This window comes from Caretta caretta, chromosome 5, assembly GCF_965140235.1.
Source record: "Caretta caretta isolate rCarCar2 chromosome 5, rCarCar1.hap1, whole genome shotgun sequence".
NCBI lineage: Eukaryota > Metazoa > Chordata > Testudines > Cheloniidae > Caretta > Caretta caretta.
The window spans coordinates 137167473-137194320 of NC_134210.1; the positions used below are offsets into that span (position 1 = coordinate 137167473).

The 26848-nt window shown below is 50.7% G+C and overlaps 1 protein-coding gene across 2 annotated transcripts in view; it reads left to right on the forward strand.

Annotated features, from left to right (window-relative positions):
* Positions 1 to 26084, forward strand: part of LOC142068326 (class I histocompatibility antigen, F10 alpha chain-like) — a 36192-nt gene extending 10108 nt beyond the window's left edge. The window contains exons 2-8 of one of the 2 annotated variants that reach the window (XM_075128937.1): positions 3096 to 3359; positions 16866 to 17141; positions 18346 to 18621; positions 20274 to 20375; positions 20789 to 20821; positions 23768 to 23809; positions 24355 to 26084. In XM_075128937.1, coding sequence (XP_074985038.1) covers positions 3096 to 3359; positions 16866 to 17141; positions 18346 to 18621; positions 20274 to 20375; positions 20789 to 20821; positions 23768 to 23809; positions 24355 to 24359 — 998 coding nt within the window. In that variant the 3' untranslated portion in view covers positions 24360 to 26084. Of the gene's footprint in view, positions 1 to 3095; positions 3360 to 16865; positions 17142 to 18345; positions 18622 to 19730; positions 19786 to 20273; positions 20376 to 20788; positions 20822 to 23767; positions 23810 to 24354 lie in introns of those variants that run through there. The other variant, XR_012668700.1, reaches the window with a different exon arrangement.
* The last annotated feature ends 764 nt before the right edge of the window (positions 26085 to 26848 follow it).

The following is a 26848-nucleotide window of genomic DNA, read 5'->3' on the forward strand; positions in this document are numbered from 1 at the left end:
CGGGCAGGAGGGTCCCGCAGGCCGGATTTGGCCCGCGGGCCATAGTTTGCCCACCTCCGATCTAGGGGCTGTACTCCTCTTACCTGCTGCTTACAAACAGGGAAGAATTGGCAGGGGAAGTAGAAGTGAGTGGCAACCTGGGCAGCAGTAACCATGAGATGGTCGAGTTCAGGACCCTCACAAAAGGAAGAAAGGAGAGCAGCAGAATACGGACCCTGGACTTCAGAAAAGCAGACTTTGACTCCCTCAGGGAACTGATAGGCAGGATCCCCTGGGAGGCTAAGATGAGGGGGAAAGGAGTCCAGGAGAGCTGGCTGTATTTTAAAGAAGCCTTATTGAGGGTGCAGGAACAAACCATCCCGATGTGCAGAAAGAATAGCAAATATGGCAGATGACCAGCTTGGCTTAACAGTGAAATTCAGTGAGCTTGAACTCAAAAAGGAAGCTTACAAGAAGTGGAAATTTGGACAGATGACTTGGGAGGAGTATTAAAAAAAAAAAAAAGCTCAAGCATTCGGGGGTGTAATCAGGAAGACCAAAACACAATTGGAGTTGCAGCTAGCAAGGGATGTGAAGAGTAACAAGAAGGGTTCCTACAGGTATGTTAGTAACAAGAAAAAGGTCAGGACAAGTGTGGGACCCTTACTGAATGGGGAAGGCAACACAGTGGCAGGTGATATGGAAAAAGCTGAAGTACTCAATGCTTTTTTTGCCTCGGTCTTCACAGACAAGGTCAGCTCCCAGACTGCTGTACTGGGCAACACAGTATGGGGAGGAGGTGAGCAGCCCTCAGTGGTGAAAGAACAGGTTAAGGACGATTTAGAAAAGCTGGACATGCACGAGTGCATGGGTCCAGATCTAATGCATCCAAGGGTGCTTAGTGAGTTGGCTGATGTAATTACAGAGCCATTGGCCGTTATCTTTGAAAACATGTGGCAATAAGCTGGATCTGAGTCAGCAGTGTGCCGCCAACGGCATATTGGGCTATATTAGTAGGAGCATTGTCAGCAGATGGAGGGAAGTGATTATTCCCCTCTATTCGGCACTGGTGATCTTACAAAACTGGTTGATTGGGCAACAAAATGGTAGGTGAAATTTAGTGTGGATAAATGCAAAGTAATGCACATTGGAAAACATAATCCCAACTATACATATAAAGTGACGGGGTCTAAATTAGTTGTTACCACTCAAGAGAGATCTTGGAATCATTGTGGATAGTTCTCTGAAAACATGCACTCAATGTGCAGTTTCAGAGGGTTAGCTGTGTTAGTTTGTTTCAGCAAAAACAACGAGGAGTCCTGTGGCACCTTCAAGACTAACAAATTTATATGGGCATAAACTCTCGTGGGCTGGAACCCACTTCGTCAGATGCATACACGAAAGCTTATGCTCAAATAAATGCATTGGTCTTTAAGGTGCCACAGGACTCCTTGTTTTTTCAATGTGCAGTGGCAATCAAAGAAGCTAACAGAATGTTGGGAACCATTAGGAAAGGGATTAATAAGACAGACAATATCATATTACCTCTATATAAATCCATGGTACGCCCACATCTTGAATACTGCATGCAGATGTAGTCACTCCATCTGAAAAAAGATATATTTGAATTGGAAAAGGTACAGAAAAGGGCAACAAACATGATTAGGGGTATGGGACGGCTGCTACATGAGGAGAGATGAATAAGATTGGAACTTTTCAACTTGGAAAAGAGACAACTAAGGGGGATATGATCAAAGTCTATAAAATCAAGACTAAGGCTATGTTTTTTTCACGAAGGTCACGGAATCTGTGACTTCCAGCTAACTCCATGACTTCAGCCCACGGCGGCCAGAAGCTGTGGGGTCCCCCTGCCACCTATAGCAGCTGGGAGTGGCGGGGTGGGCTCCGTGGGCTGTGGGGGGAACCAACCGCTCCCAGTTGCCGTGGCGGCAGAGGGGACCCCGGACCTCTGAGTGGCCCGCAGTTGCCTAGCCCCTGCAGGCAGTGTGTGTGTCACGCAGCTGAGCTCCCCATTTTGCCATGGATATTTTTAGTAAAAGTCACGGATAGGTCATGGGCTTCCATGAGCTTTTCTTTGTTGCCCATGACCTGTCCAGGACTTTTACTAAAAATATCCATGACCAAATCAAAGTCTTCATCATGGCTGGTATGGAGAAAGTGAATACCGAAGTGTTATTTACCCCTTCACGTCACACAAGAACTAGGGGTCACCCAAGGAAATTAAAAGGCAGCAGGTCTAAAACAAACAAAAGGAAGTATTTCTTCACACATTACACAGTCGACCAGTGGAACTCCTTGCCAGAGGATGTTGTGAAGGTCAAGACTATAACATGATTCAAAAAAGAACTAGCTAAGTTCATGGAGGATAGGTCCGTCAGTGGCTATTAGCCAGGATGGGCAGGGATGGTGTCCCTAGCCTCTGTTTGCCAGAAGCTGGGAATGGGCGACGGGATGGATCACTTGATGATGACCTGTTCTGTTCATTCCCTCTGGGGCACCCGGCATTGGCCACTGTCGGCAGACAGGATACTGGGCTAGATGGACCTTTGGTCTGACCCAGTATGGTCATTCTTATGTTCTGAATAAATGACAGTAAATTGTGTGCACAGCTGGTGTCCTGGCTCCCACTTGTCACTTGGACACATCCCGCTGCCCAACTTGCCTTCCCCAGCATCAGCTCCTGCATCTCCTATCCCCCAGTCCTCCTGCTCCACCCTCTCCCATAACACCGCCTTCCTTTTCCCCACACCGCACTCCAGCCCTGCCCCTCCTCCTGGCCCTCCTTTCCTTTGTCACACTCCCCTGAACCCTAATACACTCTCCCTATATGCTCCCCTACTCCTCACACACGCTTCAGCCCCCCTATATCTCCCGACCCCTTCCCCTTCTCACTCCCCCTCCAGCCCTGCCTCCCTTTCTCCTTCTACCCCACGATCTCTTTCTCCCCGGTCAGGCCGTTTTGTGAGCTCTTTCCCAGGTCTGCCTCCCACAGGAGCGCTCCTGAGGGCTGGCGCCGCCTCTTGTGTATTGCCAGGGGCTCCCTGGCAGGGTCTGGTTGGGTCTGACTCCCTCTTCCCAATCTTCCCCCCTCCCAGGCCTGCACTCCAGGCGCATATTGGACACGGTGGTGTCGGAGCCCGGCCCGGGGCTGCCCTGGTACAGCCGTGTTGTGTACGTGGATGATCAGGTCATCTACATCTACACCAGCGAGATGCAGGGGGCGAAGCCTGGCCCAGCGTGGATGGCGGAGAACGAGGGTCCAGAGTTCTGGGACGAGATGACCTGGTGGGCACAGCGCCACCAGAAATGGTTCGGAGCGAGTCTGAACACCCTGAGTCAGCTCTACAACCAGAGCGAGGGTGAGTGCGGGACACGACCCAACCTAGGGATGCAGGGACATGGGGTCAGGGGGCGCGGTTGATGTAAACAGGGTGAAGGGACACAGGGATGCATGTTGGGGATGGGGGGGAAGGGACCACCCTCAGGGACATTTTCTCACTAGAGTCAGTGTGAATGTGGGGGATAAAGGGACATGGGGTGGGGGAGGGGCTGCAGGATGGAGGGTTCATGCAAAAAGATATTTCTTGACACCCTCCAACATGGGACACTCATACTGTCCCCTCCCCAAACACCCCAGATTTCTGCTACCAGTCCCACTTGCAGCTGCCCCTGCTGCCCTTCGGGGGACCCCCCCACCCCTTGTGTTCAGAGCTCACAAGTAAGGCCCCAAAAATCCTGAGTTTGACTTAAATGTCGTGAGTATTTTGGGAATAATATTGGAGTTTATTTTTCTTTGAGCTGTTAAGGGACAAATTTCCAGGGTTTTCCCTGCTGTTAGAAAGGCTAGAAGTTACTGCTGTAAATAAACAAAACAAAACTCAGACTCTCCCCTAATCCCATGAGTCCAGGAACTGGGGATTTAACGCCTCCCTGCCCCATCATGAGACACACAGTAAAGTCACAAGATCAGGTACGCTGCAGTCACCCCAGCCCTGGGGAAAAGCTGCTCACCAGTGAGTCTCCTTCATTGTTCGCTTTGTCTTATTTCCCAAGTGAGTTTATTGAAGGTCAGACTCCACAGAGCGAGGGTCTGACATTGACTTGGGCTGGAGAGTTAGTGAGAGAATCAGCCCCTGCAACGTGCAGAGACTCCCGGGCTTCCAAACCCCAGCACATGTCCCCGGGTTGGAGCCTCCAGGGTCAGCCAGGTTCCCCTGCACATTATCGATAGATGTGTAAAGAGCCGTTCTTCCTGCTCAGTCCCTAATGTGGGGGGGTGTAGCCATGTGGCCAGGCTCCCGATTGTTCTGTCTCACTTAAGACTGTGATGATCCATCCATAAGCATTCAGTGCCGGGCGCTGCTGAACTGTCCCTGGCAGGTGAGGGTCTCTCTGATAAAAAGAAAAGGAGGACTTGTGGCACCTTAGAGACTAACAAATTTATTTGAGCATAAGCTTTCGTGAGCTACAGCTCACTTCATCGGATGTAGCTCACAAAAGCTTATGCTCAAGTACATTTGTTAGTCTCTAAGGTGCCACATGTCCTCCTGTTCTTTCTGCGAATACAGACTAACACGGCTGCTACTCTGAAACCAGTCTCTCTGATGTAATTGCTCTGCCCTTCGTGACGAGATTGGTGAGTGAAAATCCCTGATTCCCCCATCTCAGTAATACTGGCCTGTCGCATTGGTCCTCACCTAGGAGTGTCCCCAACCCCTTGTTGTAATCACCCCATCACCCCCCCCCCCCCCGCAATCCCTCCTGGCTCCCGGCACTGAAACAGCAGCAATGAGAACTAATTCCCATCCTGCCCTGGACACCTGAGTTTCTGGTGGCCCTGCCCCAGGACTAGGCAACAGGGAGGAGGGTTGCCAAGTGTCTACCCCCCTAGCCCACCCCCTCTGTAGCTAGTTTAACCCTCTCCTGACTAGTCTCGCCCATTGGTCTCCAGCTGCTGAGCCTGTCCAGCCTGACCTGCTCACACGGACACCGGCCTCCCCAGTGCTGAGAGAGGGGCTCCACTCGCCTGCCCCTAACCCTGCCAGGGCTGGGCGAGCTGCTGTTCTGTCCCCCTGTCCCTTCCCCAACCACTGTCCTAGCTGCCCCCTCCTTCCCCCATTTACCCCCACCTCGCAGTCCTGGGGCTGCCAGCTCGCCAGAGATTGTCCTGAGTCCTGCATTTTGTCCACCAACAGTGTTCCCCTCTCTAGCTGCGTCTGCCCCCAACACGCACATGGGGGAATTCGGGGTCTGGTCCCTCTGAGACCCCATCGGTGCCCCCACCCTGCTCATCCCTGTGGAGTGCAGCACAGAGGAGAAGAGGGATAGGTGGGGAGGTCTGACCCACCCCACTTCTCTCGGGTGCCTGGCTTGGGATCTCTGTGTGTCTGACCAGCCGCCCTGCACCTCTCAAGATTCTCAGTGGTTCTTTCCCTGTTACTCCATCCCTTTTCCCCTCCGTTGTTTTCTCACCTTTTGACTTTAGTTGGTGTAAATAGTTGGTTGGACTCTCGTAGCAGAGTTTCTTCGGCTCCTGAAACTGGGCAAGCCTCGGTCTCCGGGCTTCAAACCCAGGGCCTCCTGCAGCGAGCCCATGCCTTTGAGTGACCTGCACTCTAGCTGTTTAAAGTGCTTGGATGAGACTCCTCTTGCGGATCTCTGTGAGCTCTGCCATCAGTTCAGGCCACATGTGAAACAGGACAGGGAGGCCAGGCTGAAGTCCCTCCTGATGGAAGCGGCACTCAAACCTTCTTCGGAGCCGAGCCAGTCAAACTTGGCACCGTGTACTTCTGTGTTGGTACGAAGAGCTGCTGCAGAGAGAGTCCATACAGGACTCTCGGCACAGTTCCCCAAGCCCAGGGCCAAGAAAGAAACATAAGCAGCAGCTGTCTGAGAGGTTCCCCATTTGTAAGAATGGCCAAGCATGGGGAGTGCCGGGGGACCAGCATCTGGCCAGTCCTCTGCCCCTGCTCCGCAGGCGGTACCGTCGACTCCGCCCTGTCCACAGGCTCTGTGGCGTCCAGTGCCTGACCAGCCGCCGGCACCAGAGGGACTGCGAGGCAGCAGCAGGGTCGCGGTGCCGGCCACCCCGGAGGGGTTTGCGGTGGCCAGGGACTGGCTGGCAGTACAGCAGTTGGTGCCAGCAGTGGGGGAGGCAGAAGGGAGCATGTTGGCCCGAGCTCCCGTCTGGTACCAGGCCCTTGCTCTCTGCTTATGTCAAAGCAGCTTCCCCATCTCGGCCCGATCCCTGGATCCTCAGCACCGTCCCGGGGAATCGACGGGTACCACACCCCCCTCGTCCCCAAAAGATGACTCATCATCCAAGTTGGCGTTTGAATCTTGCACTCAGCTGAGGGACCTAGTACCAGTACCCCACCAGTCAGCCCTACGCAATGGTGGATCCCAGGGTGGGGGTTCCTCTGAGCACCTGGCCCAGTGGGCAATGGCCCATGCAGATACAGTGGGCTTTTTGGAACCCCTGGGGTTTTCCTCTGCTTCCTGCCCCCGTCCCGCGCCCCCACATCCCCCATGTAGATGCTCCTACTCAGTGGAGTCTGAGAGAGGGATTCCTCTGTCACACTGAACAGCAGCTGATCCGACTAAGATATTGAGCCACTTACTGACTCTCAGAACCTGGAGCTACAGGATCTGGTTGGTGCAGAAGGAGAGAAGGAAGGTCCCATGCTGGTGCAGGCTGCCTCCTCCCCAGAAGGGGCAGGGATGGGTGTTTCCCCTTCCCAGGACACTTCAGGGCTTTCCAGGAGTTATGGAAGAAGGTGGCCTCGAACATAGGACTGGAAGTGGAGGTTGTTAAAAAGTCCTCCAACAGCCTGGTCAACATCTGGGCTGCGCTGACCCCATCAGAGATAGCTCTGCCTCTCAGTGAGGTCATCATCGGTCCAGTTAAAACCCTGTGGCAGACTGACTGTTTACGCCCCTTGGGTCAGGGCAGCGTGGACTAGCGGCCGGAGTCTATGGAGCAGCCTTTGGGTGGAGGGCAGCATGGCCTAGCGGCCAGAGTCTATGGGGGTGGGGCGCCAACCAAAGGCTGTGGTGGCCCCAGTAGGGGGGCCTGGGCCCACCTGACTCCACCGGGCCCCAATCCAGGGCCTAACAGTGGTGTAGCACCTTGCCACTGACTCAGCGGGGGGCTCCTACCAAAACACGCTGAGGTTTCCCAGGTGGAAGGTACCACTCCGTCACCCTCCCTGGGTCACTTCCGGCCAGTCTCTGCCTTGGGGTCTCCCATGAGCTTTTGGATTCTCCGCGGACAGTTGGGCCGGTCGCCTCCCCGGCTCTTCCAGTCGCCAGGACTCCAGCGGGCCCGGGGAGGCTCTGATTCCCGGCGCAGTCAGGGGCTGTGGCTGACCCTCCGCAGGAGCTTCCCAGACACGTCCTTCCCCTTCGGCTGCCAGCTCCAGCTGAGCTGGGCTTCCTCCCTTTATACTGCTAGAGCATTTGGAGCATGCCCAGTCCCGCCGGGGAGGCGGGATTTCCGCTGTCAGTAATATGGGCTTAACCCTGTCTGGGCTAGTGCGGGGAAAGCAGACCCTGTCACACAGACCCCTTCCTCACTGCCCCCCACATCAAAGAAGGTAGATAGGAAATATTATGTCTCCACCAAAGGGTAGGAGAACTTATACTCCCATTCTTCTCCCAGATCCTTGTTGGCCTTGGCAGCCAATGAGAGGGAAAGGCCAGGGTTGTAAGGGGCAATGCCCAAGGCGAAAGACTCAAAAAAGCAAGAACTTTTTGGTAGGAAAATGTATTCTACCAATGGACTACACCTCCAGCCAACAGGCACTGCTGGGCAGATATGACTTTCACTCCATGTTGAAATGTAAAGACTCGCTTCCCCAAGCTTCCAGGCAGGAGATTGTTGCTTTCGTGGAAGGGAAGGCAGTGGCCGGGTCTTCCCTACAAGCCACCCTCGACACAGCAGTTGTGGTGTCCGAGGCTATGGCGTCAGCAGTGCCCATGCAGATGGGCTCCTGACTTCAATCCTCTGGCCTACAGGCAAAGGTCCAGCAGTCTCTTCAAGACCTTCGGTTTGAAAGGACTTTGCTCTTCTCAGGGCAAATGGACGCCAAACTTCACAGCCTCAATGACTCCAGAGCCACCCTCAAGTCCTTGAATCTCCATGCCCAGTGCCTTTGAGGAAACATTTCAAGCCCCAACAGCCTGCCCACTTCCCAGGCCCACTGCCTTGTTAGGACCTGTTCAAAAAGCAAAGCAGAAGTTATAGGCACAGAGAGCTGCCCCCATCTGCCTCAGCCTTGCTGCCTGGCCCTCATGGATATTCAGGGGGCTCCAAGCAGAACTTTTGATAGGGCAGCCGAGGGCATTACACCAATTCCCATACCAGATGCTGCCTCCCTTTTGTTTTTGGACCATCTCTCCTGCTTCAGCTTGGCAGGTCCCTTATCGCCACAGACCTTTGGGTGAGGAGTACAGTGGAGGAGGGTTATACGCTTCATAGAATCATAGAATATCAGGGTTGGAAGGGACCCCAAGAGGCCATCCACTCCAACCCCCTGCTCAAAGCAGGACCAATCCCCAACTAAATCATCCCAGCCAGGGCTTTGTCAAGCCTGACCTTAAAAACTTCTAAGGAAGGAGATTCTACCACCTCCCTAGGTAACGCATTCCAGTGTTTTCACCACCCTCCTAGTGAAAAAGTTTTTCCTAATATCCAACCTAAACCTCCCCCACTGCAACTTGAGACCATTACTCCTTGTCCTGTCCTCTTCTACCACTGAGAATAGTCTAGAACCATCCTCTCTGGAACCACCTCTCAGGTAGTTGAAAGCAGCTATCAAATCCCCCCTCATTCTTCTCTTCTGCAGACTAAACAATCCCAGTTCCCTCAGCCTCTCCTCATAAGTCATGTGTTCCAGACCCCTAATCATTTTTGTTGCCCTTCGCTGGACTCTCTCCAATTTATCCACATCCTTCTTGTAGTGTGGGGCCCAAAACTGGACACAGTACTCCAGATGAGGCCTCACCAATGTCGAATAGAGGGGGACGATCACGTCCCTCAATCTGCTTGCTATGCCCCTACTTATACATCCCAAATACCATTGGCCTTCTTGGCAACAAGGGCACACTGTTGACTCATATCCAGCTTCTTGTCCACTGTCACCCCTAGGTCCTCTTCCGCAGAACTGCTGCCGAGCCATTCGGTCCCTAGTCTGTAGCGGTGCATTGGGTTCTTCCGTCCTAAGTGCAGGACCCTGCACTTATACTTGTTGAACCTCATCAGATTTCTTTTGGCCCAATCCTCCAATTTGTCTAGGTCCCTCTGTTTAGTATCATCCGCAAATTTGCTGAGAGTGCAATCCACACCATCCTCCAGATCATTTATGAAGATATTGAACAAAACCGGCCCCAGGACCGACCCCTGGGGCACTCCACTTGACACCGGCTGCCAACTAGACATGGAGCCATTGATCACTACCCGTTGAGCCCGACAATCTAGCCAACTTTCTACCCACCTTATAGTGCATTCATCCAGCCCATACTTCTTTAACTTGCTGACAAGAATACTGTGGGAGACCGTGTCAAAAGCTTTGCTAAAGTCAAGAAACAATACATCCACTGCTTTCCCCTCATCCACAGAACCAGTAATCTCATCATAGAAGGCGATTAGATTAGTCAGGCATGACCTTTGCTTGGTGAATCCATGCTGACTGTTCCTGATCACTTTCCTCTCATGTAAGTGCTTCAGGATTGATTCTTTGAGGACCTGCTCCATGACTTTTCCGGGGACTGAGGTGAGGCTGACTGGCCTGTAGTTCCCAGGATCATCCTCCTTCCCTTTTTTAAAGATCAGCACTACATTAGCCTTTTTCCAGTCATCCGGGACTTCCCCCGTTCGCCACGAGTTTTCAAAGATAATGGCCAATGGCTCTGCAATCACAGCCGCCAATTCAGTTCGTTTCCACACCTCCCTCCTACCCCCCATCCCTTTCCCTCTTCAGGGACCCTTCTCATGAGCAACTTTTAGCCCAGGAGGTGCAAGCCCTTCTCTGTGGAGGAGCCCTGGAACTTAAGTGGGAAAGGGTTTTACTCCTGTTATTTCCTAATCCCGAAGGCCAAAGGGCGTGGCTGACCTATTCTAGACCTGCAACGCCTCAACTGTTACCTCAAAAGGCTGAAGTTCCGCATGGTCTCCCTGGCCTCCATCATTCCTTCCCTGGATCCAGGGGACTTGTACGCCGCCCTTGATTTGAAAGATGCCTATTTCCACATCTCTATTTTCCGAGGCCGCAGAAGGTTTCTCAGGATTGTTGTGAACCAGGCTCATTACCAGTTTACCATCCTCCCATTTGGCCTGTCAGCAGCCAAATGGGTCTTTATGAAATGCATGGCAGTTGTGGCAGCCTTCCTGAGAAGGTGAGGGGTGCAGGTGGAGTCGGTACCTCAATGACTGGCTGGTCAATGGCCAGTCCAAGTTCCAGGTGAAAGCCAGCATCCACCTCGTCCAAGCAACCTTCCAAGCACTGGGCCTGCTGATAAACAACCCAAAGTCAACACTCCTCCCGGCTCAGAGGATAGAGTTTATGAGAGCAGTGCTCGATTCTACCCAGGCCAGGGCCAGAAGCCCACTTCCAGTCAGTGTTGTCACAGGTCAAGGCCCACTCAGGCTTTTGGGTCACAAGGCCTCGTGCATATACGTGGTGTGGTATGCGAGGTTGTACCTCAGACCCCTTCAGGCTTGGCTGGCCTCAGTGTACCGGCCAGACAGCCATCATTTGGACTCGGGCACCTCAGGACGCAAGGTCAGTGGTCCCAGCAGGAACTCTTGCTACGGATGAATGTCAGAGAGCTCAGGGCGGTCCGCCTAGCACGTCAGGTGTTCTTACCCTCCATCGCAAGCAAGGTGGTGCGAGTTCTTACAGACAATATGGCAGCCATGTTTTACATCAAGAGGCAGAGAGTGGCCTGCTCTTCCCCACCTGTGTCGGGAGGCCATTTGCTTGTGGGAGTAATGCATAAAGCACTCGATCCACCTTGAAGCTTCTCACCTTTCAGGAGCCCAGAATGAGCTGGCAGATTAGCTCTTCTCACCGCGAATGGTCTCTATGCCCCGACATAGCAAGGGCCATTTTCCAGTGGTGGGGTACTCCCCACGTAGATCTGTTCACAACCAGACAAAACAGGAAATGTCAGCGGTTCTGCTGTCTGTGTGACTGCAACCTGGGCTCACTCTCAGATGCCTTCTCACTCCCTTGGAGAACGCACCTGCTCTGCACCTTTCCCCCCATTCCTTTTGTGCACAAGGTCTTGCTGAAGGTCAAGGGCGAAAGTTGTTCTCATAGCCTCAGCCTGGGCACGTCGGCACTAGTCTGGCTTATTTCTAGACCTGCCAGTAGCAACTCCAATGCTGCTCCCTCCCGTTCCGGACCTGACCTCGCAAGATCACGGCCAAATGCTCCATCTGCCTGACAGCCCCATGGTTAAACCTGCAGAACGGGCCTGTTCACAGCAGGTCGGCTAGGTCTTGCTAGGCAGTAGGAAACCTTCTAGCAGTGCTACTTACCTCACCGAGTGGAAGCGTTTCTCCATTTGGTCGACCCAGCAAGGCCTCTCACCGGGGTGCCAGAACCTCCCTATGAGTGGTGAGACTGGTGCTGAAACTGTGACTCCGCCTCTTCCCCCGACACTCCCCCCCCCCCCCCGCTCCACCTCTTCTCCTGAGTTTCTGCCCCCTCCCCCCTGCTCTCACCTGCTGCTGAAGTGGCAGGGCCATGGCCCCTTGGTCCCCCTGTTCCGGTACCCTTGCCTCTCGCCTACTGAGTCATCTCTCAGATGAAGCAGATACTCCAGAACAGTCTGGAAACAGCGGACACAATATGGACAAGAGTACACAGAAATTACAAGAGCAACTTGCTGGAAGCGCCAACAGTTGGACACACTTACAATACACACTGCAGGATGGCGCTAACAAAATTTTAACCCTATCAAAGGAGGAGAAGCAGTGTTTTTGGTGGTGGCCAGGATGTTGGACCATACTGCAGTGGTCAGGACTCTCAGTGTTGCTGTGGATTATCATAGCAGCTGGTGTATTGTTAACTCTGTCCGTGTTATGTTGCATATGGAAACAATCAAGGGGGGCACAACCCCCTAGAGAACAGCCACTAATTATAACCTATAAGTAATGTAGTAAGCCTTCCCCCTCAGTGTACTAGACAGCCTGGACCCAACGTTCTCGGGCCCACTATAATGGGAAGTCTGGAACACTAATTAGAATAGGTGTGGTATGCCTGTACGAGAGAAGTTGCAGGGTATTGTACTACACAAGGGGCAGTGGGACAGATGGAATATCGACACCTTCCAACTTGATGGCTGGCCCTATCAGGAAGTGTGTCGCCATATGTCCTGGGGGGGAGGGATAGCTCAGTGGTTTGAGCATTGGCCTGCTAAACGCAGGGGTGTGAGCTCAATCCTTGAGGGGGCCATTTAGGGATCTGGGAGTTGGGGATTGGTCCTGCTTTGAGCAGGGGGTTGGACTAGATGATGTCCTGAGGTCTCTTCCAACCCTGATATTCTATGCTTTTCCAGGGATACCTGGGCAGGAGGATCCCAAAAGGGGGAGGGGTGTGGAGTGCTAGGATATAGATATTCAGTCCAGTCTGTAAAGGCCTGTACTTTAAGAATTTAGGTATATGTTTATCATTTAGCTAGTTATAGAGGTACAAAAGAAAGAATCACTGTCTGCCGGTGTAAGGGCCTTCTCTCACTGTGACGGTCTGGGGCCCTGTTTTTAAGCTAAGGCCTCTGGCTAAGCAGTGAGAGCAGCCATAAGCTGGAAAGCATACAGTCATGTCCTCACACATTTCAAACCAGTCCTATTGAAATAAGGCAATCTGGGGCTGTTAAAAAGGTGATCACCTCCAGATAAAGGGAAGAGCCTAGAGGATGTACAAGAAAATTTAGTTTGATAGTTTTCTGTTTGATAAGAAAAGGAGTACTTGTGGCACCTTAGAGAGTAACCAATTTATTTGAGCATAAGCTTTCGTGAGCTACAGCTCACTTTATCGAAAGCTTATGCTCAAATAAATTGGTTAGTCTCTGAGGTGCCACAAGTACTCCTTTTCTTTTTGCGAATCCAGACTAACACGGCTGCTACTCTGAAACCTGTTTGATAAGAACTCACTTATCAATAGACACACCTGGGAAACCCTTATGTCTTTATAGATGTAGTTGTAAAATCCTCACTTCTGTATTGTTTTGTCATTATAGTTCCCACTTTGCTGTTGTTTGTTTGCATGGTCTCTGTCTGGTTTTGTGATTAATTATACAGCAGGCAGAAACAATTTTGCTGGGTGTAAACTAATTAAGGTGGTGGCAGATAATTGCTTATCTAATCATGTTACAATATGTTAGGATTGGTTAGATAAATTTCAATAAAATGATTGGTTAAGGTATAGCTTAAAATATTACTATATAAATTAGGGGCACACAGGAAGTAAGTTGGGATTCGAAAATGAGGAAAAAGGAACTTGGATTTAAGCTTGCTGGAAGTGCACCCCAATAAACATTGAATTGTTTGCACCTTTGGATTTTGGGTATTGTTGCTCTCTGTTCATGCGAGAAGGACCAGGGAAGTGGGAGGGTGAAGGAATAAGCCCTCTAATAAGCAAGATCTAGCAGTTTCATCTGTTAAGGTACACCTACCAGCAATCTCAGCATTCTAACCCTTGCTGGGTGGGTGGTCAGTTTTTTCACATGAAATGTCCATTCACTTCCTCAAGGGCTTTGAAAGGCTATATCCGCTGTCATAACCGTACAGCTAAGGATAGCCTAGAATTCCTCCTTACCTGTAAGGGTAAATAACCTGGTTGGCACCTGACCAAATGGACCAATGGGGAAAGAAGATACTTTGAAATCTTGGGTGGGGGAAGGCTTTTTTTGTGTATGTTCTCTTGGGAAGCAGAGAAGCATCAAGTCAGAAAACTCCTTCTCCTATAAACCATCCAAAAAGTCTCTCATATTACAAATATTAAAGGAGGACTTGTGGCACCTTAGAGACGAACCAATTTATTTGAGCATAAGCTTTCATGAGCTACAGCTCACTTCATCGGATGCATCAAAAATTGTAAGTAAAAGCCAGGCAAGGCGTGTTAGATTATATTTTGTGAATTTTTCCTTTGCTGGAGAGAGGTTTTTTCCTGTTTTCTGTAACTTTGAAACTAAGCTTAGAGGAAGTTCTGCTGTGTTTTTGAATCTTTTGTTACCTTGTAAAGTTATTTTCCATCCTGATTTTACAGAGGTGATTTTTACCTTCTTTTTTAAATAAAATCCTTCTTTTAAGAACCTGACTGATTTCTCTATTGTCCTAAGACCTAGGGGTTTGGGTTTGTGATCACTTTGTAACCAACTGGTTAGAATATTATTCTCAAGCCTCCCCAGGGAAGCGGGTGTAAGGGCTTGGGGGGATATTTTGGGGGTATAGGAACTCCAAGTGGTCCTTTTCCTGATTCTTTGTTAAATCACTTGGTGGTGGCAGCGTACCTTCCAAGGGCAAAATATTTTTGCCTTGGGGAAGTTTTAACCTAAGCTGGTAGAAATAAGCTTAGGGTGTCTTTCATGGGGGTCCTCACATCTGTATCCTAGAGTTCAGCGTGGGGAGGGAACCCTGACACCCGCAAATCTTGGAACCCATCCCCCTGGGGGACTTAAAACTGGTCCTGTCAGAGCTCACGGGGCCTCCCTTTCAGCCACTGGCATTGTGCCCTCTGTTGTACCTTTCCTGGAAGGTCGCCTTTCTGGTAGCAATTACCTCAGTCAGGAGGGTCTCGGAGATTAGAGCTCTCCTGTCAAAACCTCTGTATACAGTGTTCTTTAACAACAAGGTACAACGTCGCTTCCACCCCATGTTCCTCTCAAAGGTAGTCTCGCAGTTCATGTAATCAGGCTATTTTCCTTCCTATTTTCTTCCCGAAGCCGCACAAGAATAGGGAGGAATGACATCTCCATACTCTGGATGTTAGGCACGCCCTAGTGTTCTGTATAGAAAGGACTATATAGAAATCCACGCAGCTCTTTGTGGCAGTAGCTGATAGGATGAAAGGCTCAGAGAATTTCATCCGGGATCACATTGTGCAGTCACATGTGGTACGAGGAGGCAGGTGTCCCACCACCCGCCTTCCTGACGGCCCGTTCTGTGAGAGCATGAGCTTCCTCAGTGGTGTGCATGGCCCGGGCCCGATCCAGGACATTTGCAGAGCAGCCACCTGGGCGTCAGTACGTACTTTTTCTTCCATCTACGTCATCGCTCAGCAAGCTAGAGATGACACTGGGCTTGGTTGGGCAGTGTTGTAATCCACGTGTCTATGAACTCCGAGCCCACCTCTTAAAGTACTGCTTGGTAGACACCGAACGTGGAATGGACGTTTTTGAAGCAGTTGAAGAAGAAAAAATGGTTACTAACCTTTCTGTAACTGTTCTTCTTTGGGACGTGTTGCACACGTCCATTCCCCGAGCCACCCTCCTACCCCTCTGTTGGAGTTGCTGGCAAGAAGGAACTGAGAAGGTGCGGGGCCAACCGGTCCCCTCTCCCTGCGACATGAGCGCATCGTACCAGGGGGCGCTAGAGCCGGCCTGAGGGGTATCACGGGGGGAAAATTCCCGGGGACTGTGGACGGGGCCCGCACACCTAGCGTGGAATGGACGTGTGCAACACAGCTCTGAGAACAGCCGTCACAGGAAGGTTAGTAACTGGTTTTTGTCCAAGCCTGGGGCATGGTTCAGGGACGCAGCTCAGTGGGCTCGGCTCTCACCTGTGTCTGTGACACCAAATGGTATTTTAATCCCTTGGCCGACGTTTTTCCAGAAGTGATTAGTGATTTTTGGGTGTCTGATATTCAGAGGCCGGGTGCTCCCAGTTTCTGATCAGGCCCCTAAAGGTCTCAGTTGGGCACCCAAAATCACTAGTGATTGCTGAAAATCTAGGCATTTACCTCAATGGAGCTAATGCAGGGTGGGGGAGGGGTGAAAATATTTGGGACCCTGTTTGGGTTATTTTTGTGCCCCCACATTCTGCCTTGTTTGCCAAGCGAGGGCTCTGATCCGTTCCTCACACGTTTCAGTCTTCCTCGTGATCCCCACAGTGATCTCTGTTCACCACAGCCTCCCTCCCTCTCCCCTAAATTCTCCTTCCTGTCCCCATCCCCCCCTCACCCCCCAGTCTCCCTCCCTGTCTCCTGTCAGCCCAGGGGTGGCTGTATTAACTGAGTCTGCTCTTGGTTGTGTGCGAGATGGGGGCCGTTGTTGTGAAGATTCGTCTGGCTGTAGGAAAATGGTGGCCAGCTGTACTAAAGGCTGTCAATGGCCTGATCCTTACAGAGAATCACCTTGAGACAGTGGCCATGTGAAAAAGAGGCCAAGCGCATCCGAAGTTGGTGCTTTGCCGTTCCTAGATTGAGTTGGGAGGACGGGGAAGATGGGGCAGGGAAACAGAGGGACCCTGGGGATTCTGTGAGGTCATGAAACCAGAGCAGAGGTTAGTGTCGGGGACAGACCTATTGTACCCCCTCCTCACGGGGACATGGGGGTACTGTGAATGGAGGAGGTGGGGGACCAAGTGACCCCGAGGACCTGCAAAATTAATACAACCAGAGCAGAAGAGAGTGGGGAACAGACCCTCTGCACACTCTCTTTCCCTAAAATGACCCTGACGACAACAGGCTCCCTCCTGAAAGGAGCTGGGAGGGTTTAGGACCCCACAGCATAAGTGGGAACCCCATTTCTCAGGGGAGGGAGGGCCCAATAACAAGGGGAGGACCCACTGGGCTACCTGCAGTGGTGTCTTGGTGAGATTTTCAGAGAGAGGCTGCTGCTGACCCTCAGCTATGTTTTAGGGTTTCACATTATTCAGGTGATAAGTGGCTGTGATCTCCGGGAAGACAACGTCATTCAGGGGTTCTACCAGGATTCATATGACGGACAAGACTTCCTTACCTTCGATAAGGAGACCATGACTTGGGTAGCAGCAGACATTGGGGCTCAGATCACCAAGAGGAGATGGGATGCTGAAGTACTTGACAATCAGCAGTGGAAACGCTACCTGGAGGAGAAATGTATTCCCTGGCTAAGGAGTGCTCTAGAGTACGGGAAGGAGACTCTGAGGAAGAAAGGTAAAATGGGGGACAAGCCCCACCCAAGAGGTCACTACAGGTTACATCTCCATTCCCCAGCCCCAGTTCCAAAATGGAGCAGGGGGGTAGGGGGCCGTTCAACTAACCTCGCATCAGGGATGGGTGGGGAAACAACCCCCCCCCCCCCCACCCACCCCCTGCCCGCTCTGGTGGAAAAAGATATAAGAAATTGATAAATATTAAAAGCAGCTCACTGTAGAGGAGCTGTATCTCCAGAGCCACTTGACCAAATGAGCCGAAATTCACAGCACAAATTCCTCCTCTTCCCCTGGTGTGATGCAGCAGTTATCAAGGCAATCTGCCTGTGCGTGTGCATGTGAGAGCACTCTGAAATTAGACTCTGTAGAGACAGCTCCACTGAACTTTAATTATGGAAGTGCCACCACTTCTCTGGACACCAGCTTCAAACACCATATAACTCTTCCTCATTCACTGTCGCACCATCATATTTCTGGTGTTACCCCCAGCCCCTCTGTTCCACCAATGACGGTAGTTTTGTCCTTGTTGCCTCTTTGTCCAACTTCTCCCACGGTCATCTATGTGCTTCCTTCCATGCCATCCCCTACATTGGAATTGCCCTCCCCATACTAATGTAGAAGAAGGCTCCCCTTGTCCTTGAAGTCTTCCTTCTCAAGACCTACCTTTGCTGCAACACTTCCTTACTTATTACTTGATTCTTTTATCAATAAGACCTCAGATAATCACACTCAGTCACATTTATTACCAAAGCTTTTTAGTTAAAGATTAATCAGCACAAACATAGAAGGGAAGAGGTTAAATGCTTTACCACTCCGACTCAGGAGGACAGTTGCAGGATAGGATAGGAGATGACCACAAACGTAGCGTGTGATTAAGGATTGACATCTGTGACACCTGTATCTGGAGCTTAGTGAAGCCTTTTAAGGTACTCGTGTCACTGTGGCTGGGAGCAGAGGCTTCTGGTTTCCACACTCATAAAATCTGGTCAGGGACCTGGATTCGGGGTTCACCATTGCTGATGCTGTGAATTGGGCACAGAAATCCTCTAACATGGTGGTTCTCTCTCATCAGAGGGATTCCGTCTCATGGACTTTCATCTTCTCCCCCTGCTGGGGTCTGAAAATTTCATGCTGCAAAGCTCCAGCAAAGGCTGTCTGGATTAGAGCTTGGAAACAACTAACTTCAATTTCTTCTTTTTTCCCAGTGCGCCCAACAGCTAGAGTGAGTGACAGGTCGTCTCATGATGGCCTCACCACCCTCTCCTGTAAGGTCAGTGGGTTCTACCCCCGGGACATCACCGTGACCTGGCTGAAAAATGGGGAGAGCAGACAGCAAGAGACCTACTCTGAAGGCATCCTACCCAGTGGGGACGGGACCTACCAGACCTGGGTGACAATGGAGATTGATCCCAAGATCAAAGCCCATTATTCATGCCATGTGGAGCATGAAAGCCTGGTTGAGCCACTCTCTGTCTCCTGGGGTAAGGCATTTGTGTGTTTGTCTGTTTTTCTAGTGGGAGAGAGGGAATCCATTAAACTCAAACCCTGAAAATTCTCATTCGGATTTCTAGGCTGAAGCTGGAATTTCCTCAGGGTCTGTGAGGCCCTGTCCCCTTTGGCCCTGTCCCTCTGCAGTCAAGTTTTTGTGCTAGAGTTGGGACCCACAGTGCCTGGGACTCATGTCTTCTCTCCAGTTTTCTGCCTCTGGGGCTGTTGGATACATCTCAGCAATACAGTGTCTCCGAAGGGAGAAGATTAATTATGAGGCATTAATGCTGGAAGAGAGCAGTCTGAGCTCCTGCATAGGCCAGGGCAGGGAATCACACCAGGGACCAAGCTGGTAGCCTGTGGGCAAACTAGAACTGATCCTTCAGAAAGAGATGCCCATTCCAGATGTAAAGTCTCTAAGGGATGGAGAATTTACCACATCCCAAGGGGAGCTCAAATCTGCCCCTTACTTGCAGTCAGAATTCGTCTTGCTTCAGCTTCCATCCTGTTCTCAACTTCAGCAGGTTCTCAGAAACACGGCTCTGGGGGCCCTTCATCCTTGCCCATGTGGCCAGAGAGAGAGGTTTAATTTTGGGAGCAGCTTGTTTCTGTGTGCAGTGATGCTGGAAGGGAGGGTATGGCCTTGGAATGGAGCGAGGAGGCAGATTAGAGCCCTGCATCAGGAGGGAGAGTCTGCTAGTTCCCTAGCACAAGAAAGTCTTGGAAGAATTTCTTACCCATGGAGCTGCCTTCCAGCCATCTTTTTGCTTGTTAATTGGGATGTGGAAAAATGCAGCATTTGGAAGTGCAAACAATTTCTGAGCGGGCAGCCTGCACCAGGGCTCTCGTCAGCAGATGGTTTCACATCACAATCTCGTTACCACGTCCCCTGCCAATTTTTGTGTCATAAACCACATTTCCTTATTCTCTTAGAAATATTTTTCTTTTTGCTGTTTTATTACGTGCCTCTTTCTGACAACAGGAGAAGCTGATTAGTGAAACTGAATGTGTATAGAGAACTCGGGGTTTAACGGGCTTATATAAACCAAGAACAGTATTAAAATATCTCTGTCTTCTCCTGTTCAATTCCTGCCTCCTCTAGAAACACGCATTGTGTCTGTAACTCCATTCTTGGCAGGGAAATCCAGAGCTTTGAGGTCAGTTTCCAGTTTGTCACCACAATCACACAATGGGACTTTCCATTAGTCATTAAAGTCAGCGTGGTCAAGGGGGGGGGGGGGCTGGGAGCCAGGACTCCTGGGTTCAGTTCTTGCCTCTTGCATTGACTCGCTGTGTGACCTTCAGCAAGTCTTTTCCCCCCTCCAATTTAGGGACGATACTGACATCCATCCTCCCCCATACAGAGGTTTATGAGGATTGGTTAATGTTATAAAAGTCTTCTAGTTGAAGTGCTACATATGTATTGTGATTTGAAGGGGTAGAGGCTGTGTCCAGGACTTTGTATGGTGGGGTGCAATGCATGGTAGGTGCATGGTGGCTGCGTGGAGCTCACTGGAAGGGGTGGAGGGTTGCAGGACTTAGCCCTAACCTGGGGATCTGACTGACCCCTGCAGTGGGATGGAAGGGGGGTTCAGTGGGGGGAGGGGATTTTTCCCCATTGATCATTCTCTCCATTCCATTTCAGAACCAAATAACAATCTGTTTCCCGTTTTGGCTGGCGTTATCACTGCAGTTTTCCTGATTGGTGTTATAATCGGAGTAGTCGTCTGGAAAAAGAAACGCCTGGGTAAAGAATTGGAATGTGGGAACTCCCTGGACTTGCTGGGCCCTGCACACCCGCCTAAGGACAACAGCAGTACAGGAACCAGTGTCAGTCCGGTGTAACTGCCCCACTGTGGTACTGAGCTAATGACCCCCCATGGGAGCTGCTGGAGAGAGAGCCCCAGAAACTGGGTGCAGGTTACAGTTTATATGAGGCTAGATTTTCCAAAGAGCACCCAGTGGGCTGAGTTCTTTGGAAACTCTGTCTCATTGTGTCTTTCCCTCCTGCCGATCATGAGCGCTTCGGACCTTGAGTCCATTACTGAGCGCCAGGGGTCTGTGCTGGGCCAGGGGCCCGGTTTCTAAGGTGCGGACACAGATCGGAGTCGGTTCCTGCCTTGGGAGCTGCATTCACTGAAATTTGCCTTTTCTCTGCAGGGAGGAAGGGAGATGGCTATGCTGTAGCTCAGGGTAAGTGACGAGAGACCCATCGCCTCTTTTCAAGTGGCCATCCCTGAACAGCGATCAGTGTTTGCTTGTGGATTTTAGCCTAGAGGCTCTGACAGGAGATCCTCGCTCCCACTCATAGGCCTTGTCTACACTGAGGATTTTAAGGAAATCTCCAACTATTGCTCTAGTACCATAGAATCGTAGGACTGGAAAGAACCTCAAGAGGACATCTAGTCTGGTTCCCTGCACTCAGGGCACGACTGTTTCATCTCTAGACCATCCTTGACAGGTGTTTGTCTAACCTGCTCTTAAAAACCTCCAATGATGGAGATTCCACAACTTCCCTAGGCAATTTGTTCCAGGGCTCAACCACCCTGGCAGGAAGTTTTTCCTAATGTCCAACCTAAACCGCCCTTGCTGCAATTTAAGCCCATTCCTTCTTCTCCTGTTCTCAGATGTTGACGAAAACAATTTTTCTCCCTCCTCCTTGTCACAACCTTTTATGCACTTGAAAACTGTTATCACATCTCCCCCTCAGTCTTCTCCTCTACAGACTAAACAAACCCAATTCTTTCAATCTTCTCTCATAGCTCATGTTTTGTAGACTGTTAATTATTTTAGATGCTCTTCTCTGGACTTCCTCCAATTTGTCCACTATCCTTCCTGAAATATGGTGCCCAGAACTGGACACAATACTCCAGCTAAGGTCTTATCAGCGCAGAATAGAGTGAAAGAATTACTTCTCATGTCTTGCTTTCAACACTCCTGCTGATACATCCCAGAAGGATGTTTGCTTTTTTTGCAACAATGTTACACTGTTGACTCATATTTAGCTTGTGATCCACCATGACCTCTAGATCCCTTTCCTCAGTACTGCTTCCTAGGCAGTCATTTCCCATTTTGTATGTGTGCATCTGATTGTTCCTTCCTAAGTGGAGTACTTTGCATTTGTCCTTATTGAATTTAATCCTGTTTACTTCAGACCTTTTCTCCAGTTTGTCCAGATCATTTTGAATTAGAATCCTGTCCTCCAAAGCACTTGCAACCCCTTCCTGCTTAATCACGTCAGCCACAATATCAGAGGCTCGGTCACCTGCACATCTACCCATGTGATATATGCCAGCATGTACCAGCAGTGCCCCTCTGCCATGTACATTGGTCAAACTGGACAGTCTCTATGTAAAAGAATAAATGGACACGAATCAGACGTCAAGAATTATAACATTCATAAACCAGTTGGAGAACACTTCAATCTCGTTGGTCACTCCATTACAGACCTAAAAGTGGCAAATCTTCAAGAAAAAAACTTCAAAAACAGACTCCAAGGAGAGACTGCTGAATTGGAATTAATTTGCAAAATGGATACAATTAACTTAGGCTTGAATAGGGAGTGGGAGTGGATGGGTCATTACACAAAGCAAAACTATTTCCCCATGTTTATTTCCCCCCACTCCCTCACCCCCCACTGTTCCTCAGACGTTCTTGTCAACTGCTGGAAACGGCCCACCTTGATTATCGCTACAAAAGGTCCCCTCCCTCCCTGCTCTCCTGCTGGTAATAGCTCACCTTAAGTGATCACTCTGGTTACAGTGTGTATGGTAACACCCATTGTTTCATGTTCTCTAGGTATATAAATCTCTCCACTGTATTTTCCACTGAATGCATCCGATGAAGTGAGCTGTAGCTCACGAAAGCTGATGCTCAAATAAATTGGTTAGTCTCTAAGGTGCCACAAGTCCTCCTTTTCTTCCTGCTTAGTATCTCCACAAACTTTATCAGTGTACTCTCTATGCCATCATCTAAATCATTGCTGAAGACATGGAATAGAAGTGGACCCAGAACTGATCTCTGTGGGACCCCACTTGTGATGCCCTTCCAGCCTGACTGTGAACCACTGATAACTACTCTCTGGGAGCGGTTTTCCAACCAGTTCTGCACCCACCTTACAGTAGGTCCACCTAGGCTGTATTTCCCTACTTTATGAGACGGCCATGTGAGACCGTAGCCGAAGTCTTAGGCTTCGTCTACATTAGCAACGTAAAAGCGCTGCCATGACCCCAGCGTGTAATCGCGGCACCGTCGCTAGGAGAGAGCTCTCCCAGCGCTCTAAAAAAGCCACCCCCACGAGGGGCGTAGCTGAAAGCGCTGGGAGAGCGGCTCCCCGCGCCGGTGCTGTGACCTCACGGGCACTTTAGAGCGCTGAAACTTGCATTGCTCAGGGGCGTGTTTTTTCCCACCCTGAGCAAGGAAATGTCAGCGCTCTAAAGTGCCAATGTAGACAAGGCCATACTAAAGTCTAGAGATACCGTATCTATCGCTTCTCCCCCATCCACAAGGCTTGTTACCCTGTCACAGAAAGCTAGCAGGTTGGTGTGACACCATTTGATCTTGACAAATCCATGCTGACTGTTACTTATCACCTTGTTATCTTTTAGGTGTTTGCAAAGTGATTGCTTAATTATTTGCTCCATTTTCTTTCTGGGTGCTGAAGTTAATCTGACTGGTCTGTAATTCCCCAGGTTGTCCTTATCCCCTTTTCAAGAGGCGGGAATTGCTGTTCATTGGCAGGGGGTGAGGGTGACGTCTGTGGTCTGCGTGAGGGACCCCTCTGGGAACAGACCGAAGGGGGCAGAGTTGAGGTTGTTTGGCCTGAGTATCCTTAGCCCAGCATCTCCTACTTTGCCAGCCATTGAATGTTGAGTGTTCCGGGCTCCCGTTCTGACGAGGCATGAAGAGCACAGAGCAGTGCTGACCCCCTGCAGTGGTGACATTTTTTGCATGGGAATAATGGAAATCCTGGGCAGCTGCCCTGTAGACTGGTCTGTGCACCAACCAGCTCACTGCTAGGGAAGAGTGAGGTGATGACTGTTCCCTTTGGATAGGAGTCCCCGTATCTACTAACTCCGCTGACACCCTGCCTTGTGAGAGATGCTAATATCCTCTCTCTTCTCCTCCTCCTCTGCACAGAAAATGACCAAGGATCTAGTGGCTCTGACCTATCTGCCAAGGGTAAGTGATGGAGGCTGTAGCCTAGGGGTTCACTGCTCTCACTGAGGCCTCTGGAGAGAGACATCTAGTCCAAGTCATTGGACCCTCAAGCAAACCAGCCCCAAGGAGCGGGACAGGGGGGGTTCTGGATCTCTTATTTCCCTTTTATTCACATGGGGGTGCAGGAACAGGTTTGTAGCCAAATCCCCCTTGTTTTATATGCGATGAATTTAGGTGTGAAAGACTCTAGTGAGAGGGATTTCTCTGTGGCTGCTGACACAGCGTGGGCTGAGCTCAGCTTTTGCAAGGATAACTCCAGCTGCTTCAGAGAACAGTCTCCAGTGAAACTGCAGGGAGGAAGCAGGAGGGACAGAGCCCAGCACTTGGGGCTCCAGGAACCCGGGTCGCTGACCCTGGAGCTACAAGCTTTGTCAGCGGGGTTCGAGATTTTGTCCACTGAACCCTGCAGCCACTAGGGCGACCGTCCCACAGCAGTGTGCACTGTCATTGCAAAACATTCTGGCAGGTTCCCTTTAATAGACGTTGCCTGTGTTTAACTTCTGCAGCTTAACTGAGCCTGTTGGAGTCCGTGCCACGACGTGAGGGGAGCCCAGAGAGGAAGACGGATGAGCTCTGCTCTGTCTCCCTGCAAGAACCAGTCAACCCCTCCCTAGCTTTTCTCTGGCACTTGGAGTGTCCTGTGTGGGATTTCCGGCCTCCTCTGTCTGCTCACTGAACCACTTTTTGCTTTTCAGATGTCATAGTTTTCTGTAATAATGTTTTATTTGCACAGAATAATTTCCAAAATGTGAATGGATAAAAACTCTGTTAGTCAGAGTTCAGTGTTTGCTAGCGTTCAGTGATGCACTCAGTGCTCTGGCTGCGCAATGCTGTCTGCACACCCTGTACGGTGCGCTAGATCTGTGAGCAGTAGCTGCTTGTGTGTCTATGGTGGGGGACGTCTGTCTTTTCTGTAGAATTTCATGATTATAACATGGTAAATGGCCTGGTCTACTCGCAGCTGGCAGCGCTGTTGCTCTCAGCGGCTGAGGCATTTTGTTGGACAGGAATAAGTGTCTGTGTTTAGTTTATAAGTGCCTCTAATGTCCTTTTCACCATTGATAGAGCCATAGAAATGCTGGGCTAAAAGGGCCCTCAAGGTCATCAAGTCCAGCCCCAATCTCAGGTAGCACCAAGTTAACCTAGACCATCCCTGACAGATGTTTGTCCAACCTGTTGTTAAAAACTTCCAATGACGGGGATTCCATATCCTCTCTAAGCAACCTGTGTGGTGAAGTGGGACATTTTCCTAATGTTGCGTGTGTATACTGTGTGTGCCTCAGTTTCCCCCATGTGCTGCATGTCTACCCAAGGTGGGAGGGGGGGTGTCTGTTTTTGTAGAGGACCAGGTGTGACCCAGTCTAGCAGCCTGGACCCCAGATCGTGGCCTGGACACTTTGTAACTTAGCGACTGAAGACCCGAAGGCCCATCCGAACTTGGAGCCAGCCAGTTATGGGCAGCGGAGAGAACAAAGAGCTGAAGAGAGAGTCACCTGGAAACCTGTTTGCCCGGGAAAGAAGACAAAGATGGAGGCGGGGCCTTGGAGGTGAGATGGGGTGGGCCACAGAAAGGAAGAGTCACTTCTGGGCTGGGAACAAAGAGTGGCCTGATCCCACCTGGACGGGGACAGACCCAGATGGACGCCCCTGAGAACGTCTTGTAATCTGCTCCAGACGTACAATAAACCCGTCGGTGCTGCGCTGGCTGAGAATCGCTGCAGGCTGAAGAGAGGCAGGCATGCCGGAGGCTCAGACGTGTGGTACTGGAAGGCGGAGGAGAAGCATACAGCTTAAACCCCGAGCAAAGCGTGACCTTATGTAGGGTCAATACTCTAAAGGCCGGTTCCTCCCGGGGCCATACGGAGCCAAGAGAGCACTGGCCTGTGAGTCTGTGGCAACCTGTTCCACAGTGAACTGTCCTTAGAGCTAGAGAGTTTTTCCTAATGTGTAACCTAAATCCCCCCTTCTCCAACTATCAACTGGAGAACAATTGATCACCGTCCTCTTCAGAGCAGCCCTCAATGCAGGGATAGTTAATTATTTTTTGTTAAGCTCCAAATTTCTTGGTCAAGATATAGTCAAGGCCCAGACTCAAGAGAAACACTTCTCATGCCACAAGTTCCCCTGTTCAAAGAACACAAACAGTGCTGTGAAATATACCCAGGGCCTATGTTGTTTATATTCTTAGTGCATTAAATGAAAAATAAAATCAAACCACTGTATAGCCTAAAGATAACCTCCAAGAAAAGCTTTTCTTTTTTTCTTGTGGCTTAAGCGTGTACTGGGTTCAGTACAGCTCAAAGGACTCACAAGTGGGAGGAGGTGGTCAGTCCCTCCACAGGTTTAATATGCAGCCGGTGATAAAATCCCCAAACCCGTACTCCCTGGCTTGAGGACACAGTTCAAGGAGTAGGGGGTCCCCAAAACAAATTCCCGGACTGACTAACTAAAAGACGGTGCATTCACAAACTCCATGAATGATCCTCGGATTCAGAGATGACTCTGGACCCCTCGGTCACGGCAGAGGGGCGGCTTTGTCCCAGGATTTCCCCTCACCACCCAGGGGTGCAGGGCTCAAGGTGCAGATTACAGAACTGGACTAAACTCCAAACTGTCGTCTCCTAGCCCAGCGTCCAGACACACTCCCAGCAGGCCAGCCCTGGACTAGTAGCCGGAGGAGAGCTGGCCATGTAGTGACTGGTCTCTCCTAGGGAGCTGGGGCCGAACTCAGCCTGGCTGGGGAAGTTTCCCAGCAAAACTCTACAAACTGGGAGTTATCAGTGGGGAAGGAAAAGCCCAGCGGAGGGATCTGCTGTCAGGTCCCTAGAGGCCAGTTGTCGGGGGAACCCTGCATGCTGGCCTGGGACTCCCCAGCTCCCCACACAGCCAGGCCTGCCCTTGCCCTGCCTGGCTCCAGACTGACTCAAAAATGGATTCTCCCCTTTCCTGAGCTCCCTGGGAGGACATCTCACTCCTTAGTGGTTGCCGGGCAGACTCTGA